Source organism: Anolis sagrei, chromosome 13 (genome assembly GCF_037176765.1).
Source record: "Anolis sagrei isolate rAnoSag1 chromosome 13, rAnoSag1.mat, whole genome shotgun sequence".
In the NCBI taxonomy this organism is placed as follows: Eukaryota; Metazoa; Chordata; class Lepidosauria; order Squamata; family Dactyloidae; genus Anolis; species Anolis sagrei.
The window spans coordinates 13,957,653-13,974,516 of NC_090033.1; the positions used below are offsets into that span (position 1 = coordinate 13,957,653).

At 46.4% G+C, this 16,864-nt stretch overlaps 1 protein-coding gene across 2 annotated transcripts in view; it reads left to right on the plus strand.

The window, feature by feature from the left end:
- Positions 1-16,864, plus strand: part of NPHP4 (nephrocystin 4) — a 185,355-nt gene that overhangs the window by 55,344 nt on the left and 113,147 nt on the right. For both annotated transcript variants that reach the window (XM_067472811.1, XM_067472812.1), the window contains exon 9: positions 512-638. In XM_067472811.1, the coding sequence (XP_067328912.1) occupies positions 512-638 (127 nt within the window). The remainder of the gene's footprint in view (positions 1-511; positions 639-16,864) is intronic.

The following is a 16,864-nucleotide window of genomic DNA, read 5'->3' on the forward strand; positions in this document are numbered from 1 at the left end:
ATAATAATAATAATAATAATAATAATAATAATAATAATAATAATACATCACACGCTTGGGAAGTGTTCGACTTGTGATTTTGTGATACGAAATCCAGCATATATAGCTCGTTTGCTGTGACATGCTCTGTTTTTATGGAAGTAAAATAAGAATAGTAATAGTATAATTTTAGAATCCTAGAGCAGGAAGGGGCCCCCAGAGGCCATCCAGTCCAACCCCATTGTTCTGCCAGGCAAGGAAAGCACAATCAAAGCCCTCCCCCCCAACAGATAGCCATCCGACCTCTTCTTAAAAGCCTCCCGAGAAGGAGCCACCTCCAGACTCCAAGGCAGAGAGTTCCACTGATGAACAGCTCTCTCACACACAGCCAGGAAGTTCTTCCTCGTGTTCAGGTGGAATTTCCTTCCTTTCCTGTAGTTTGAAGCTATTGTTGGCTATTTAATCATGTAGTTCGGCAGGGACGGTGCGCTGAGTGCGTCTCATTGGTTCCCCCTTGGCCTTCCATGCGCAGTTCGGAGGGGCAAGCGCTGGTCCTGAGGAGCCGCATCCACCTGACCGAGATGGTCCGCCACCCGGCCTTTGCGGTGGTCTTCCTGCTGGAGTACGTCTTCTCTGCAGCAAGTGGATCCGATCTGAAGGTAGGAATTGCGCCAGCCCTGGTTTGTGTTTGGGTGGGAGACCGACAAGGAATACTCATTTGGTGCTATATTTATTATTTATTTATTTATTTATTTACTATTCTTGTATACCGCTGTATCTCAAGCCCGAGGGCGACTCACAGCGGTTTCCAGACAGCAAACAGCAAAGACAATAAAAACAGCAATAATTAATATGCAAAACAGTTAAATTACACATTTCCATTACTAGCTAATAAACCATCATCAATACACAGTTATCACAATCGCCTCAACATCCAAGCGTGATCCAAGTTCGTCGTCCATTGTTCCGTTCCTATGTTCAAATTACCAGAATTGCACTGAATTACTCAAACGCCTGCACAAACATCCAGGTCTTCAACTTTCTACGGAATGCCATGAGAGAAGGTACCAGCCTAACATCTACAGGAAGGGCGTTCCACAGCCGAGGAGCCACCACCGAGAAGGCCCTATCTCTCGTCCCCACCAACCGTGCTTGAGAGGCTGGCGGGATCGAGAGCAGGGTCTCCCCGGAAGATCTCAAAGTCCGGGTGGGTTCATAGGCCGAGATGCGGTCAGATAGGTATCTTGGGCCGGAACCGTTTAGGGCTTTATAGGCCAATATCAACACCTTAAATTGGGCCCGGTAGCAAATCGGCAGCCAGTGGAGCTGGTGCAACAGGGGGGTTGTATGCTCCCTGCGCTCCGCTCCTGTTAGAATCATGGCTGCCGCTCGTTGGACTAGTTGCAGCTTCCGGGCTGTCTTCAGGGGCAGCCCCACGTAGAGAGCGTTGCAGTAGTCTAGGCGGGATGTGACAAGAGCGTGAATAAATGCGACAGAGAAGGCATGGGCAAACTTCGGCCCTCCCATGCCTACGATAGAGACACTTGGAGTGTCAGAATGAAGACGAGATGATGATGATGATGTTTATTTATTCCCTGCTTTTTCCCTCCACAAGGAGACTCAAAGAGACTATTATTATTATTATTATTATTATTATTATTATTATTACTATTATTATTATGTTTATTTCTATCCTGCTTTTCCTCTCCACAAGGAGACTCAAAAGAGACATTATTATTATTGTAACTCTCTCGAAAAAAGAGATCAGATGAGTCTGGCATGACTTGTTTTTGATAAATCCATGTTGACTATTAGCGATGACCGCATTTGTTTCTAAGTGTTTGCAGACCACTTCCTTCGCAATCTTTTCCAGAATCTTGCCTGGTATTGACGTGAGGCTGACCGGACATTGGTCATTGTTTGAGTCATCCTTTTTTCCCTTCTTGAAGGGGAGTGGATTGTCATCGGTTTTCTCATTTTTCTGTCTAGCTCTGCTTGTGTCCACAATCCCAGCCGTGTATTTAATGACGGGGATGGCCCAGGGGTTGAGAGCCTTGATCACATTTCCGCCATTTAATTTGCTCTTCAAAACCTTTCTGACTCTTTGGATATATTCTTTGCTGACCACATTTTTCACATCTCCGTCCAACTGTAGGATGCCCAGATATTTATAGGCTTCAGGCTGATTGCGCTTCATGGTTTCTTCGTTTGGCATCTCTGTGTCCTCGCTGTGTGTAATTTTCCCTTTCTTTGCTATTGTCCAGCTGTAGGATGCCCAGATATTTGTTGTTGTTGTTGTTGTTGTTGTTGTTGTTATGTTTATTTCTCCCCTGCTTTTTCTCTCCACAAGTGTGGTCCTCTTGTGTTGTCTGCTACTGAAGGGAAATGTCATCGTAGAGCAATAGGAAAACTCCAAATCTGGAATTTTGCCTTCCAGAGAGCAGCTGGGGAAGATTTATGGCGTGTCGCACAGGCCTGCGTGCACTACAAAAACGTGTTCCCATTGATTTTTAAGTCCTTTTAAAATTATTTAAGGCTAGGGAAGCAGAGGTGAAACTCACTGCTTCCTTTGACCCGGTGCCAGGCGGTTCTGCCGGAGTTCATAAATCCACCGTACGTGGTATTATTGTCTTCACGGAGTTCTGGAGGAGCCCACCAAGCAGCCAGGGAACTGAATGGCGGTTTGGAGATGCTATTGGTTAGCACGGTGGTAGAAAGTCACAAGCGGTTTTCCATTCAGTGGTTGGTTCCTTAAAAGTCTTAGATCATACAATCTCTGCTGGGCCAACAAAACTGCAGCCTGAATGGGGCAAGTCGTCATGAACAATGTAGCACCCGCGAACATACAAGTGTTCCCTCACTTAATGCGTGGGTTACGTTTCTGGACCACCCGTGATAAGTGAAAATCCATGATGTAGGGCCTGGGCTTCCCTACAACGGTGCCCAAGTGGCCTCCGAGGAAGAGGAGGAGGAGGAAGAGGTGGAGGAGGAGGTGGAAGAGGAAGAGGTGTAGGAGGAAGAGGTGGAGGAGGAAGAGGTGGGGGAAGAGGTGGAGGAGGAAGAGGAGGAGGAGGATGAGGTGGAGGAGGAAGAGGTGGGGGAAGAGGTGGAGGAGGAAGAGGAGGAGGAGGATGAGGTGGAGGAGGAGGAGGAGGAGGAAGAGGTGGAGGAGGAAGAGGTGGAGGAGGAAGATGTGGAGGTGCTGCGTGTCGCCACCTGCTGCAAGTGCTCGGGGCGCTCTTCTTTCCTTCACTCTTCTCCTCCTCCGCCTCTTCCTCAGAAGACCCTTGGGAAGCCAAGGCTGGATTAGAAAAAGAGCAAAGGAGAAGGAAAAGACGAGTGGCCCGGCCCCGAGCACTTGCAGCAAGCAGTGGCAGCGCAGCAGCAGCAACTCCCTCCTCCTCCGCCTCTTCCTCGGAGGCCCCTTGAGCAATGTTAATGCCAGTGCCAACAGGGCCTCCGAGGAAGAGGAGGAGGAAGAGGAAGAGGAAGAAGGAGGGAGTTGCTGCCCAGGCCAGATGAGAAGAGCGAAGGAGGAGGAGGAGGAGGAGGAGAGTGCCCCTGAGCACTTGCAGCAGGCAGTGGCAGCGCATCAGCAGCAACTCCCTCCTCCTCCTCCTCTTCCTTGGGGACCCCTTGAGCAACATTAATGCCAGTGCCAATGGGGTCTCCGAGGAAGAGGAAGAGGAAGAAGGATGGAGGGAGTTGCTGCCCAGGCCAGGTGAGGAGAGTGAAGAAGAAGAGCACCCCCGAGCACTTGCAGCAGGCAGTGGCAGCGCACCAGCAGCAACTCCCTCCTCCTCCTCTTCCTCGGAGGCCCCTTCAGCAACGTTACTGCCAGTGCCAACGGGGGCTCCGAGCAAGATTAGGAGGAAGAAGGAGGGAGGCAGTTGCTGCCCAGGCCAGGTGAGGAGAGTGAAGGAGAAGTAGAAGAAGAGTGCCCCCGAGTACTTGCAGCAGGCGATGGCAGTGCACCAGCAGTAACTCCCTCCTCCTACTCTTCCTTGGGGGGCCCCTTGAGCAACGTTAATGCCAGTGCCAATGGGGCCTCCGAGGAAGACGAAGAGGAAGAAGGAGGGAGTTGCTGCCCAGGCCAGATGAGAAGAGTGAAGGAGAAGGAGAAGGAGAGTGCCCCCGAGCACATGCAGCAGGCAGTGGCAGTGCACCAGCAGCAACTCCCCCCTCCTCCTCTTCCTCAGGGGCCCCTTGAGCAACGTTAATGCCAGTGCCAATGGGGTCTCCGAGGAAGATGAGGAGAAAGAGGAAGAAGAATGGAGGGAGTTGCTGCCTAGGCCAGATGAGAAGAGCGAAGGAGAAGGAGAAGGAGAAAAAGAGCACCCCCGAGCACTTGCAGCAGGCGGTGGCAGCACAGCAGCAGCAACTCCCTCTTCCTCCTTCTCTTCCTCCTCCTCTTCCTCAAAGACCCCATTGCCACTGGCATTAATGTTGCTGAAGGGGGCAATGGGGCCTTCAGGAAGAGGATGAGGAAGAGGAAGAAGGAGAAGGGAGTTGCTGCCTAGCCAGATGAGTAGAGCGAAGGAGAAGGAGAGTGCCCCTGAGCACTTGCAGCAGGTGGTGGCAGCACAGCAGCAGCAACTCCCTCCTCCTGTTCCTCCTCCTCTTCCTCAGAGGCCCCTTGAGCAACATCAATGCCAGTGCCAGTGGGGCCTCTGAGAAAGATGAGGAGGAAGAGGAAGAAAGAGGGAGGGAGTTGCTGCCCAGGCCAGATGAGAAAAGCGAAGGAGAAGGAGAAGAAGAGTGCCCCCGAGCACCTGCAGCGGATAGTGGCAGTGCACCAGCAGCAACTCCCTCCTCCTCCTCTTCCTCAGTGGCCCCTTCAGCAACGTTAATGCCAGTGCCAGTGGGGCCTCCGAGGAACAGGAGGAGGAAGAGGAAGAAGGAGGGAGGGAGTTGCTGCCCAGGCCAGATGAGAAGAGCGAAGGAGGAGAAGGATAGTGCCCCCAAGCACTTGCAGCGGGTAGTGGCAGCGCACCAGCAGCAACTCCCTCCTCCTCGGAGGAGGAGGAGGGAGTTGCTGCTGGTGCGCTGCCACCACCTGCTGCAAGTGCTCTAGGGCACTCTTCTTCTCCTTCTCCTTCACTCTTCTTCTAATCCGGCATAGGCTCACCCTTATCCTCCACCCCTTCCTCCTTCCAGCCCGAAGAGAGCAAGGCCCTGATACCTTCGAGGGCTCCGGGGAGAAAAACCCGCGAAACGGCGAGTCCACAATCAGCGAACCGCGAACTAGCGGGGCAACACTGTAGATAGTAACTGGTGTTCCCTGTCCTCGTTCCCTCTTATACAACTGAGTTTTTTTTTAAATGATGTTGAAATTCTTAATTAAAACATAAAGTTAGCCTCCCCTAAGACGTCATCAAGGAAGAGCGGGCCTTTGGGAAAGTCGAGGAGTGTGGCGAGGTGGTGTTGGCCATCTGGCCACCCGCCTCCCCTTCCGTCTCTCCTTCTCTCCAGCTGCTGACCCATTTTTCTTTCAAATAGCTCTTTGGGCCGAGGCCTTCCTTTGGCTCCCTGCCCTTCCTTTGCATTGGAAAATAGTCGAGAAGTCAGCTGATATAATTGAGCACTAAATTGGGCCTTAGTGAGCAGATTGGATTTGCCACCTCAGCTTGGCCGGCTCCTCATTTCTCCTCTCCTTTTTGCTTTGGAGAGCTGGTCCTTCACCGCGGACACCGCGCTGCTCGGGCGACGCGCCTTGTCAGTCGATGCATCACCCCAACGCTTGATTTCCCCCGAGGCTTTGGAAATGTCCTGAGATGTCATACCCTGCTCGCTTGACGGCTTCCCCGTGCTGGCGACAGAACGAGAAGCCTTGTTCTGACAAATATGTTGCCGGGAAATATAACAAATGAACTGGCCACGGGTCTCCAGGGGACGAGGAAGCAAGGATATTGTGTGCGCTCACCCCACCTCTTGTATCACTGTTGTAGCTCAGCCAGCTGAGGGTGATGTAGAGGGGTCTTCGGGTTCAGAGTCTGCAGGCCCTGTTTTGAAACCTCCAGAGAGGTTTAATTCCTTCAGAGGTACAGTGGTGGTCAGAGGCGGCCCTAGGTAATTTTCAATGGTAAGCAAACAATGGTAAGCCCCCGCCAACCAATCATCTATATATAGAAGAACCTTAAGGTCGTAATTAGGCGGTCAAAAACAGCTAAACCACTGGATGAAATCTCACCACATTTGCCCTGCTAATACCTCTTCCCCCAAGGTATGACCAACAACCCTCAAAACACCAATATGCAACAACACAAACGCACAATACCCGAAAAACACGGAGCATGCGCAGAGGCCTCGGGAGGAAAACGATGAGGAAGGACTCCATTTCTCAGCTTCCCCCGCACCCAAATCTCCCTCTGCATGCGCACTGCCGCGGGAGGAATATGATGAGGAAGGACTCCATTTCCCAGCTTCCCCTGCGCCCAAATCTCCCTCCGCATGCGCACTGTAAACATTGTAATATATATATATATATATATATATATATATATATATATAGTATGAAACTCTTCTAAGGAGTTGGTTTGACCTCCGCTTTGGTAGTCAGACCAAATGACTGTGTTACAAACTGATGCAAACGTTCCTAAACCTAACTTACACTGTAAAGATTGTATGTAGTATGAAACTCTTCTAAGGGGGTTGGTTCAACCTTCGCTTTGGTAGTCAGACTAAATGACCATGTTGCGAACGGATGCAAACATTTCCAAACCTCACTTATACTGTAAAGATAGTATGAGATGTGTGTGTGTGTGTGTAGTATGAAGCTCTTCTAAGGAGTTGGTTTGACCTCCGCTTTGGTAGTTAGACTAAATGACTGTGTCGCGAACAGATGCAAACATTTTCAAAGCTCACTTATACTGTAAAGATAGTATGATATATACATACATATATATATATAGTATGAAATTCTTCTAAGGAGTTGGTTTAACCTCCGCTTTGGTAGTCAGACTAAATGACCGTGTTGCGAACGGATGCAAACATTTCCAAACCTCACTTATACCGTAGAGATTGTATGATATGTGTGTGTGTGTGTATATATATATATATATATATATATATAGTATGAAACTCTTCTACGAGGTTGGTTCAACCTTTGCTTTGGTAGTCAGACTAAATGACCGTGTTGCGAACGGATGCAAACATTTCCAAACCTCACTTATACCGTAAAGATTGTATGATATGTGTGTGTGTGTGTGTATATATATATAGTATGAAACTCTTCTACGAGGTTGGTTTAACCTTCGCTTTGGTAGTCAGACTAAATGACCGTGTTGCAAACTGATGCAAACGTTCCTAAACCTAACTTATACCGTAAACATTGTATGATATATATATATATTAGGCCTGGGTAACAACGGAAAAATTTGTTTCTAAAATCGATTCGTTTTTTGGGGGTTTTTGCGTTTCGATATTTAAAATAATTACAAAATTTTCCTTTTAAAAAGTTCGATATTTACGAAATTTCGTAAATGGTAAAAAAATAACGAATCGATTTCCGAAACAATAACGAATCGATTCGTTAATGGCGGACGCGACCGCAAAATACGCTAAAAAACCTCCAAAAACTTCTGAAGCTTCCCTCTCCCTCTGTTGTTGATTGTTGGTGTGATATTATAATTTTTTTCCACTAATTAAACCATAAAACTGGCCCAGACATGCGGAAATAATAACGAAACGACCTCAGAACAATAACGAAACGAATACAATAACGAAATACGAAGCATTTACAAAACGTCTTTAAAAATTCGTTTAAAAAAAAATTGCTCCAGAATGGTTCGTTATCGCTTCGTAATCAACAAAATTAACGAATTATTAACGAATTACGAATTAACGAAACGAAACCGCCCAGCCCTAATATATATATATAATGAAACTCTTCTAAGGAGTTGGTTTGACCTCAGCTTTGGTAGTCAGACTAAATGACTGTCGCGAATGGATGCAAACATTTCCAAACCTCACTTATACCATAAAGACTGTATGGTGTGTGTGTGTGTGTGTGTGTATAGTATGAAACTCTTCTAAGGGGCTGGCTTAACCTCAGCTTTGGTAGTCAGACTAAATGACCATGTTGCGGACGGATGCAAACATTTCCAAACCTCACTTATACCGTAAAGATAGTATGATATATATATATATATATATGGAGAGAGAGAGTATGAAACCTTTCTAAGGAGTTGGTTTGACCTCCACTTTGGTAGTTAGAGTAAATGACCATGTCACGAACGGATGCAAACATTTCCAAACCGCACTTATACCGTAAACATTGCATGATATGTGTGTGTGTGTGTATCTATATATATAAAAATGGAAAGGGTGTTCAACGGGACAGCAAAACGCGAAAACTCCCCAACGAAAACTCACCAAATTTGCCATGCACATACCTCAACCCACAAGGTATGCACAACACTCATCAAAATTCTAAACAACATTTCAACAAACTCACAATTACAAAAACCAACTGAGCATGCGCAGTGCCCAGGGGAGGAAGTACACACGCAATGCACTCTGGGAACTGTAGTTCTAGAACGCGGCCTGCTCGCTGGGGGCCAGGATGCTGCGCGAACGGAGAAAGGAAGGAAGGAAAGCAAGGAAGGAAGGAAGGGAAGTTGAGAAGGTATATGAAAGAAGAAAGGTAGGAAAGAAAGAATACAGAGAGAGAAGGAGGATGGAAAAGAAGGGAGAAAGGAAGGAATGAGGAAAGAAAGATAGAAAAAAGAAGAAAGGGAAGGGGAAGGGGAGGTGTCAAAAGGAAGGAAAGAAGGAAGGGGAATTTGGGAAGAAGAGGAGAGGAAAAAAGCGAAGGAAGAAGAGAAAGGGAGGGAAGAAAAGAAAGAAAGAAAAGGAAGACTGGAAGTCAAGAGCGAAGGAAGGAAGGAAAGAGATAGAGAGGGAAGAAAGGAGAGAAAGAGGAAGGAAAATAAAAAGGGAGGAGGAAGGAAAGAGGAAGAGAAGGAAGGAGGAGAGAAGGAAAGAAAAAAGGGAAGGGAGGAAAGACACAGCAAAGGGAAAAGAGAAAGAAGGAGAGAAAGAGGGAGGGAAGGAAAGAAACAAAGAGAAGGAAGGATGAGAGCAAAAAGCTAAGGAAGGAAGTAAACAGGTAGAGAAGGAAGAAAGGAAAGAAGAAAAGGAAATGAAGGAAGGACTGAAAGACGGAGAGAAAGAGGGAGAGAAGGTTAGTATGAAACTCTTCTACGAGGTTGGCTTAACCTTCGCTTTGGTAGTCAGACTAAATGACCGTGTTGCAAACGGATGCAAACATTTCCAAACCGCACTTATACTGTAAACATTGCATGATATGTGTGTGTGTGTGTGTGTATATATATATATATATATATAGTATGAAACTCTTCTACGAGGTTGGTTCAACCTTCGCTTTGGTAGTCAGACTAAATGACTGTGTTACAAACTGATGCAAACGTTCCTAAACCTAACTTACACTGTAAAGATTGTATGTAGTATGAAACTCTTCTAAGGGGGTTGGTTCAACCTTCGTTTTGGTAGTCAGACTAAATGACCATGTTGCGAACGGATGCAAACATTTCCAAACCTCACTTATACTGTAAAGATAGTATGAGATGTGTGTGTGTGTGTGTAGTATGAAACTCTTCTAAGGAGTTGGTTTGACCTCCGCTTTGGTAGTTAGACTAAATGACTGTGTCGCGAACGGATGCAAACATTTTCAAAGCTCACTTATACTGTAAAGATAGTATGATATATACATACATAAATATATATAGTATGAAATTCTTCTAAGGAGTTGGTTTAACCTCCTCTTTGGTAGTCAGACTAAATGACCGTGTTGCGAACGGATGCAAACATTTCCAAACCTCACTTATACCGTAGAGATTGTATGATATGTGTGTGTGTGTGTGTGTGTGTGTATATATATATATATATATATATATATATATATATATAGTATGAAACTCTTCTACGAGGTTGGTTCAACCTTCGCTTTGGTAGTCAGACTAAATGACCATGTTGCGAACAGATGCAAACATTTCCAAACCTCACTTATACCGTAAAGATTGTATGATATGTGTGTGTGTGTGTGTATATATATATATAGTATGAAACTCTTCTACGAGGTTGGTTTAACCTCTGCTTTGGTAGTTTGACTAAATGACCATGTCGCGAACGGATGCAAACATTTCCAAACCTCACTTATACCGTAAAGATTGTATGATGTGTGTGTGTATATATATGAAACTCTTCTACGAGGTTGGTTCAACCTTCGTTTTGGTAGTCAGACTAAATGACCGTGTCGCGAACGGATGCAAACATTTCCAAACCTCACTTATACCGTAAAGATTGTATGATATATGTGTCTCTGTGTGTGTGTGTATATATATATATATATAGTATGAAACTCTTCTAAGGAGTTGGTTTGAACTCCGCTTTGGTAGTCAGACTAAATTACTGTGTCGGGAACAGATGCAAACATTTCCAAATCTCACTTATACCGTAGAGATTGTATGATATGTGTGTGTGTATATATATATAGTATGAAATTCTTCTACGAGGTTGGTTCAACCTTCGTTTTGGTAGTCAGACTAAATGACCGTGTTGCAAAAGGATGCAAACATTTCCAAACCTCACTTATACCGTAAACATATATAGTATGAAACTTCCAAGGAATTTGGTAGTCAGACTAAATGACCGTGTCGCGAACGGATGCAAACATTTCCAAACCTCACTTATACCGTAGAGATTGTATGATATGTGTGTGTGTATATATATATGTAGTATGAAACTCTTCTACGAGGTTGGTTCAACCTTCGCTTTGATAGTCAGACTAAATGACCGTGTCGCGAACGGATGCAAACATTTCCAAACCTAATGTCCACAGTAAAGATTGTATGATATATATATGTTTCAAAAGCGTGTCTCCAACATGAAAAGTTTGTATCTTGAGAGGAGGAAAATGGCCTGTTGTCTGATTTTTCTCAAGGCCTTTCTGCCTTGAATTCAGAAGATGAAAAACTTTCCCAGACACGTGCGCGGTTCTTGTTTGGCTCGTGTTATTTATGAAAACCAATTATATCCTTTTTAAGAAACGGACAAAAGGGGCGCACCCAAGGCAACTGAACAAAATGAATTCCAATTTATGAAACGGAAAAGAGAAAATCCAAACGCAGGGAAAGAGTTGCCAAGCAACGTCAGGTTAAAAAAAAAGAAGAGAAAAAAGAACACCAGCCAGGAAGCAAATCAACAGCTCTTTGCATCCTACACCTTTCTCTCCCTGCAACCAAATACTACATTGAAGAATCAAATATATTTACCTGGCAAAAGACCAGCAACAGCAGCAAGCTTGGAAGGGCAATACGGGAGCTGGAAAATGACATAGACTCATAGAATCAAAGAGTTGGAAGAGACCTCATGGGCCATCCAGTCCAACCCCATTCTGCCAAGAAGCAGGAATATTGCATTCAAATCACCCCTGACAGATGGCCACCCAGCCTTTCTTTAAAAGCTTCCAAAGAAGGAGCCTCCACCACACTCCGAGTTAGAGAGTTCCACTGCTGAACAGCTCTCACAGTCAGGAAGTTCTTCCTCGTGTTCAGATGGAATCTCCTCTCTTGTAGTTTGAAGCCATTGTTTCGTGTCCTAGTCTCCCTCCTAGCTTGCTCCCTCCTCCCTGTGGCTTCCTCTCACATATTTATACATGGCTATCATATCTCCTCTCATCCTCTTCTTTAGGCTAAACATGCCCAGCTCCTTAAGCCGCTCCTCATGGGGCTTGTTCTCCAGACCCTTGATCATTTGAGTCGCCCTCCTCTGGACACATTCCAGCTTAGAGTCAATATCTCTTGAATTGTGGTGCCCAGAATTGGACACAATATTCCAGGTAAAGTGGTCTAACCAAAGCGGAATAGAGCATGGGGAGCATGACTTCCTTGAATCTAAACACTAGGCTCCTCTTGATACAGGCCAAAATCCCATTGGCTTTTTTTGCCCCCACATCACGTTGTTGGCTCATGTTTAACTTGTTGTCCATGAGGACTCCCAAGATCTTTTTCACACGTACTGCTCTCGAGCCAGGCATCATCGTCCCCCATTCTGTATCTTTGCATTTTGTTTTTCCTGACTTGTTCAGTAGACTCTCCTCTACAGTTCCATTTTGGCAGGAAGCCTTAGCATTTAACGGTTGTGTTGTTAACATGCGAAGTATGGAACCCTGCCCAGACGGTCAGTCAATGCGACTTAAGCACCGTATGTAGCAGGTACTGGCTTGTTCAGTAGACTCTCCTCTACAGTTCCATTTTTGAAGAAAGCCTTCTCATTTAACCCTTGTGTTGTCAACATGTGAAGTATGGAACTCTGCTCAATGCGACATAAGCAACGTATGCGGCAGGTACTGGCTTGTTCAGTAGACTCTCCTCTACAGTTCCATTTTTGTGGAAAGCCTTTGCATTGAACGGTTGTGTTGTCAACATGCGAAGTATGGAACCTTGCCCAGACGGTCGGTCAGTGCGACTTAACCAACCTGCAGTCATTGAATTTGCTCCAAGACCCTGCTTTTGAGAACTATATTAATCTCTTCTACACATGACTTCAATACTTTACTATATGTTGGAGGATTCTGGGAGCTGTAGTCCCCCAGAAGGCATTTTCCAAGCTCTGTCTCCACCCAGTGCTTTGCAGGATCCATGGAACACACCAGCGGTTGGATTACGGGGCCGTCTGTCGTCTTCAGCTGCTATCATTAAATTGGTTTTTCTCTGACATAGAACTCCGAAGCAGTCCAGAAACGGTGTTTGGAGGCTTGTCAACTCTCTTCGGGTTTGCTTCGCTTTTAATTAAAGGAAATTATTGAGGTCACAGCTTACCGAAAAAAGAGCCCTGATCTAGGGCGCACGCAGCCGGCGTTTCTTGAGCGATCTGGGAAAGCTTGTTGATGCCGAAGCCGTTGCCGCTGGGACAAGTTTGTTTCTCTCTTGATCCCATTTTCGGCGTGTCACAGCGTCGTCGCTTTCAAAGCAAACGATGAAACGAATGGCTTCAAACTTGGAGGAGACGTCCAAAGTGCCAAAGCTCATTGGATGGAAAGTTTGAAGTCCAGAATAAAAAGTTTAGAGCCCAACTGATTTGGAAACCACCGGCCAGCGCTTGTATTGTTGGGGGTCTTGTATTGGGGGATGCATTGGTCAAGAACACATCCTTTTTGGTGATATTCAGAACTGGGAGAAGTAACTTTGTTGGGACTACAGTGTTCCCTCACTGTTTTGCAATTGGCTCACCGCGGACTTGCTGTTTCACGGGTTTTTCCTCAGTCCTCCCTTCCTCCCTTCAACCTGTCTCAATTCCTTTTAAGTTGAGATGGTTGGTTTTCGTGGCTGGCTTTACCGTAGACTCGCTATTTCACGGGTTTCCCCTCAGTCCTCCCTTCCTCCCTTCAGCCTGCCTCCATTCCTTTTACTGTCTCCATTGAGACCTATCTCCATTCCTTTTTAAGTCGAGATGGTTGGCTTTCGCAGTTGGCTTACTGCGGACTTGCTATTTCACGGGTTTTTCCTCAGTCCTCCCTTCCTCCCTTTAGCCTCTCTCCATTCCTTTCATTGTCCCCATTGAGTCCTGTCTCCATTCCCTCCAGCCTCTCTCCATTCCTTTTACTGTCTCCATTGAGACCCGTCTCCATTCCTTTTAAGTCGACACAGTTGGCTTTCATGGTTGACTTTCCGCGGACTCGCTATTTCGTGGGTTTTTCCTCAGCCCTCCCTTCCTCCCTTCAGCCTGTCTCAGTTTTTTTTACTGTCTCCATTTAGACCTGTCTCCATTCCTTTGAAGACGGTTGGCTTTCAAGGTTGGCTTTCGTGGTTGGCTTACTGCGGACTTGCTGTTTCACGGGTTTTTCCTCAGTCCTCCCGTCTTCCCTCCAGCCTTTCTTCAATCCTTTTACTGTCTCCTTTGAGACCTGTCTCCATTCCTTTTAAGACGACACAGTTGGCTTTCACAGTTGGCTTTCTGCGGACTCGATATTTCGCAGGTTTTTCCTCTGTCTTCCCTTCCCCTCTTCAGCCTTTCTCCATTCCTTTTACTGTCTCCATTGAGACCTATCTCCATTTATTTTAAGTCGACACAGTCGGCTTTCACGGTTGGCTTTCCGCAGACTCACTATTTCGCGGGTTTTTCTTCAGTCCTCCCTTCCTCCCTCCAGCCTTTCTCCATTCCTTTTACTGTCCCCGTTGGAACCTGTCTCCATTCCCTCTGGCCTTTCTACATTCCTTTTACTGTCTCCCTTGAGACCTGTCTCCATTCCTTTTAATTTGAGACGGTTGGCTTTCAAGGTTGGCTTACCGCGGACTCGCTGTTTCGCGGATTTTTCCCTCAGTCCTCTCTTCCTCACTTCAGCCTGTCTCCATTCCTTTTACTGTCTCCCTTGAGACCTGTCTCCATTCCTTTTAATTTGAGACGGTTGGCTTTCGCGGCTGGCTTACCGCGGACTCGCTGTTTCACGGGTTTTTCCTCAGTCCTCCCTCCTGCCTCCAGCTCGGCCTCTTCACTGCTGCGGTTCCTCCTCATCCTCCTTCTCAAGCCTGACCAGCAAGTGCTCCATCAAGGCCACCATGTCCACCAGCTCCGGGTGACCTCCAGGAAGGGAGAGAGAGACTACGGTGGGGTCACGTTTCAAGAAGGACGACTAGGCACGCAACGAGGAAGCACGTGCTCATTAAACCTTGGGGCCACTTGAACTGAACTGAAAATCCTTCTTTATGGATTTTCACTTATCGTGGGGGATCCTGGAACGCGATAGGTGAGGGAACACTGTACGGCTTTCAGGCACCTCTGCATATCGGCACAAGAGATAGTAAAAGAGAAAACACGTGTCCCTTCCAAGAAACACTCCCCGTCCTTTGCATTTTGCCACTCCATGCCTGATCAAAAGGTCGGGCGGTCTCAAACATTGCTGGCATTGATGTACTACATCTGTAACATTCTCGCAGCCGCCCTGATGAAGTGTCTGATCTCGTTTTTCCCAAGGGTGGCAATTGCCCGTGTGTCTGGCACGCACCAGTGGTGTGTACCCAGTGTTCCCTCCCGACACAACCCTGAGGGCACAATAGGTGTTGCTTTCTATCGGCCCCAACGCTGCCTTTTCGACTCCTGGGAATACCAAGTCAAAGCCCCTGTTTTAATATTTATAGCCGTGCAACTGAAAGGAAGCCCTGTTTGGAAAAAAAAATGGCTTGCTGGGCTATGCTTCTGTTGAAATTCTGCAGGTAGCTGGGTGACAAGAAGGTCTGCGGCTGGAAGATCAATAGCGAGGCCTGGATCCTTTCTTCTTTCCTCAGCTTTCTCAATCCTGCTGGTCCGGACGGCTCATATAGAGCCTCATTCAAATGGCTGATCTGTATCAAGAAGCGTCTCTTTCGCACGGCACACGCACTGGTTTCGATTTAACTACCATAGAAGCATTTAATACAATCCTGGGATTTGCAATGTACAGAAAAGTATTTCAAAATATTGTGAAAGAGCTGTAGAACTCAAAGAAATCCAAGGAGAAGAAAGCTTGCCTCTTGGAAGCAGTGCATTTGGATCCTCCTCCTCTCCTAAACGGCCTGGTCTAGGGGATGCTGGGAGCTGTAGTCCGGAAGCGAGTGTAGATATGCTGTTGTGTGTTTTGTTTGCCAGGGGAAGTCGTTTTTGTGCATGCGCTGTAGCGTCTTTTCGCTTTTTTGGATTTTAGGTCCCTTCCGCTGTGTTTTTCGGTGTTTTTATGAGTGATGGTCACTCGTCGGCCTGAGAGGTGTCTTGTGTCCAAATTTGGTGTCAATTCATCCAGTAGTTTTTGAGTTCATAGAATCCAAGAATCATAGAATCAAAGAGTTGGAAGAGACCTCATGGGCCATCCAGTCCAACCCCATTCTGCCAAGAAGCAGGAATATTGCATTCAAATCATGATTTGGAGCCTGAGAATAGCTCAGCACCTGGGCCAGCTGCAGAAATTAATGAGCCAGTAGAGAGAAGGCATGTTTTTAGTCAATACAGGAAAACAAACCAATCTCTCAGGCGTTCTGCCAGGCTGAGAGAGAGATTGATAACGGATTCAAGGCTGAAACGAAATCCGTTTCTGGCCGCTTGGGACATAGAGTAAATTAGGAGATAAAAGTGCCAAGTACAGAATCTGTAGTCGGACGAAGCATCATAGAATCATAGAGTTGGAAGACACCTCGTGGGCCATCCAGTCCAACCTCATTCTGCCAAGAAGCAGGAAAATTGCATTCAAAGCATCCCGACAGATGGCCATCCAGCCTCTGTTTAAAAGCTTCCAAAGAAGGAGCCTCCACCACACTCCGGGGCAGAGAGTTCCACTGCTGAATGGCTCTCACAGTCAGGAAGTTCTTCCTCATGTTCAGATGAAATCTCCTCTCTTGTAGTTTGAAGCCATTGTTCCATTGCGTCCTAGTCTCCAAGGAAGCAGAAAACAAGCTTGCTCCCTCCTCCCTGTGGCTTCCTCTCACATATTTATACATGGCTATCATATCTCCTCTCAGCCTTCTCTTCTTCAGGCTAAATATGCCCAGCTCCTTAAGCCACTCCTCACTGGGCTTGTTCTCCAGACCCTTGATCATTTGAGTCTCCCTCCTCTGGACACATTCCAGCTTAGAGTCAATATCTCTCTTGTATTGTGGTGCCCAGAATTGGACACAATATTCCAGGTGTGGTCTAACCAAAGCAGAATAGAGGGGTAGCATGACTTCCTTAGATCTAGACACTATGCTCCTATTGATGCAGGCCAAAATCCCATTGGCTTTTTTTGCCGCCACATCACATTGTTGGCTCATGTTTAACTTGTTGTCCACGAGGACTTCAAGATCTTTTTCACACGTACTGCTTCCGAGCCAGGCGTCACCCATTCTGTATCTTTGCA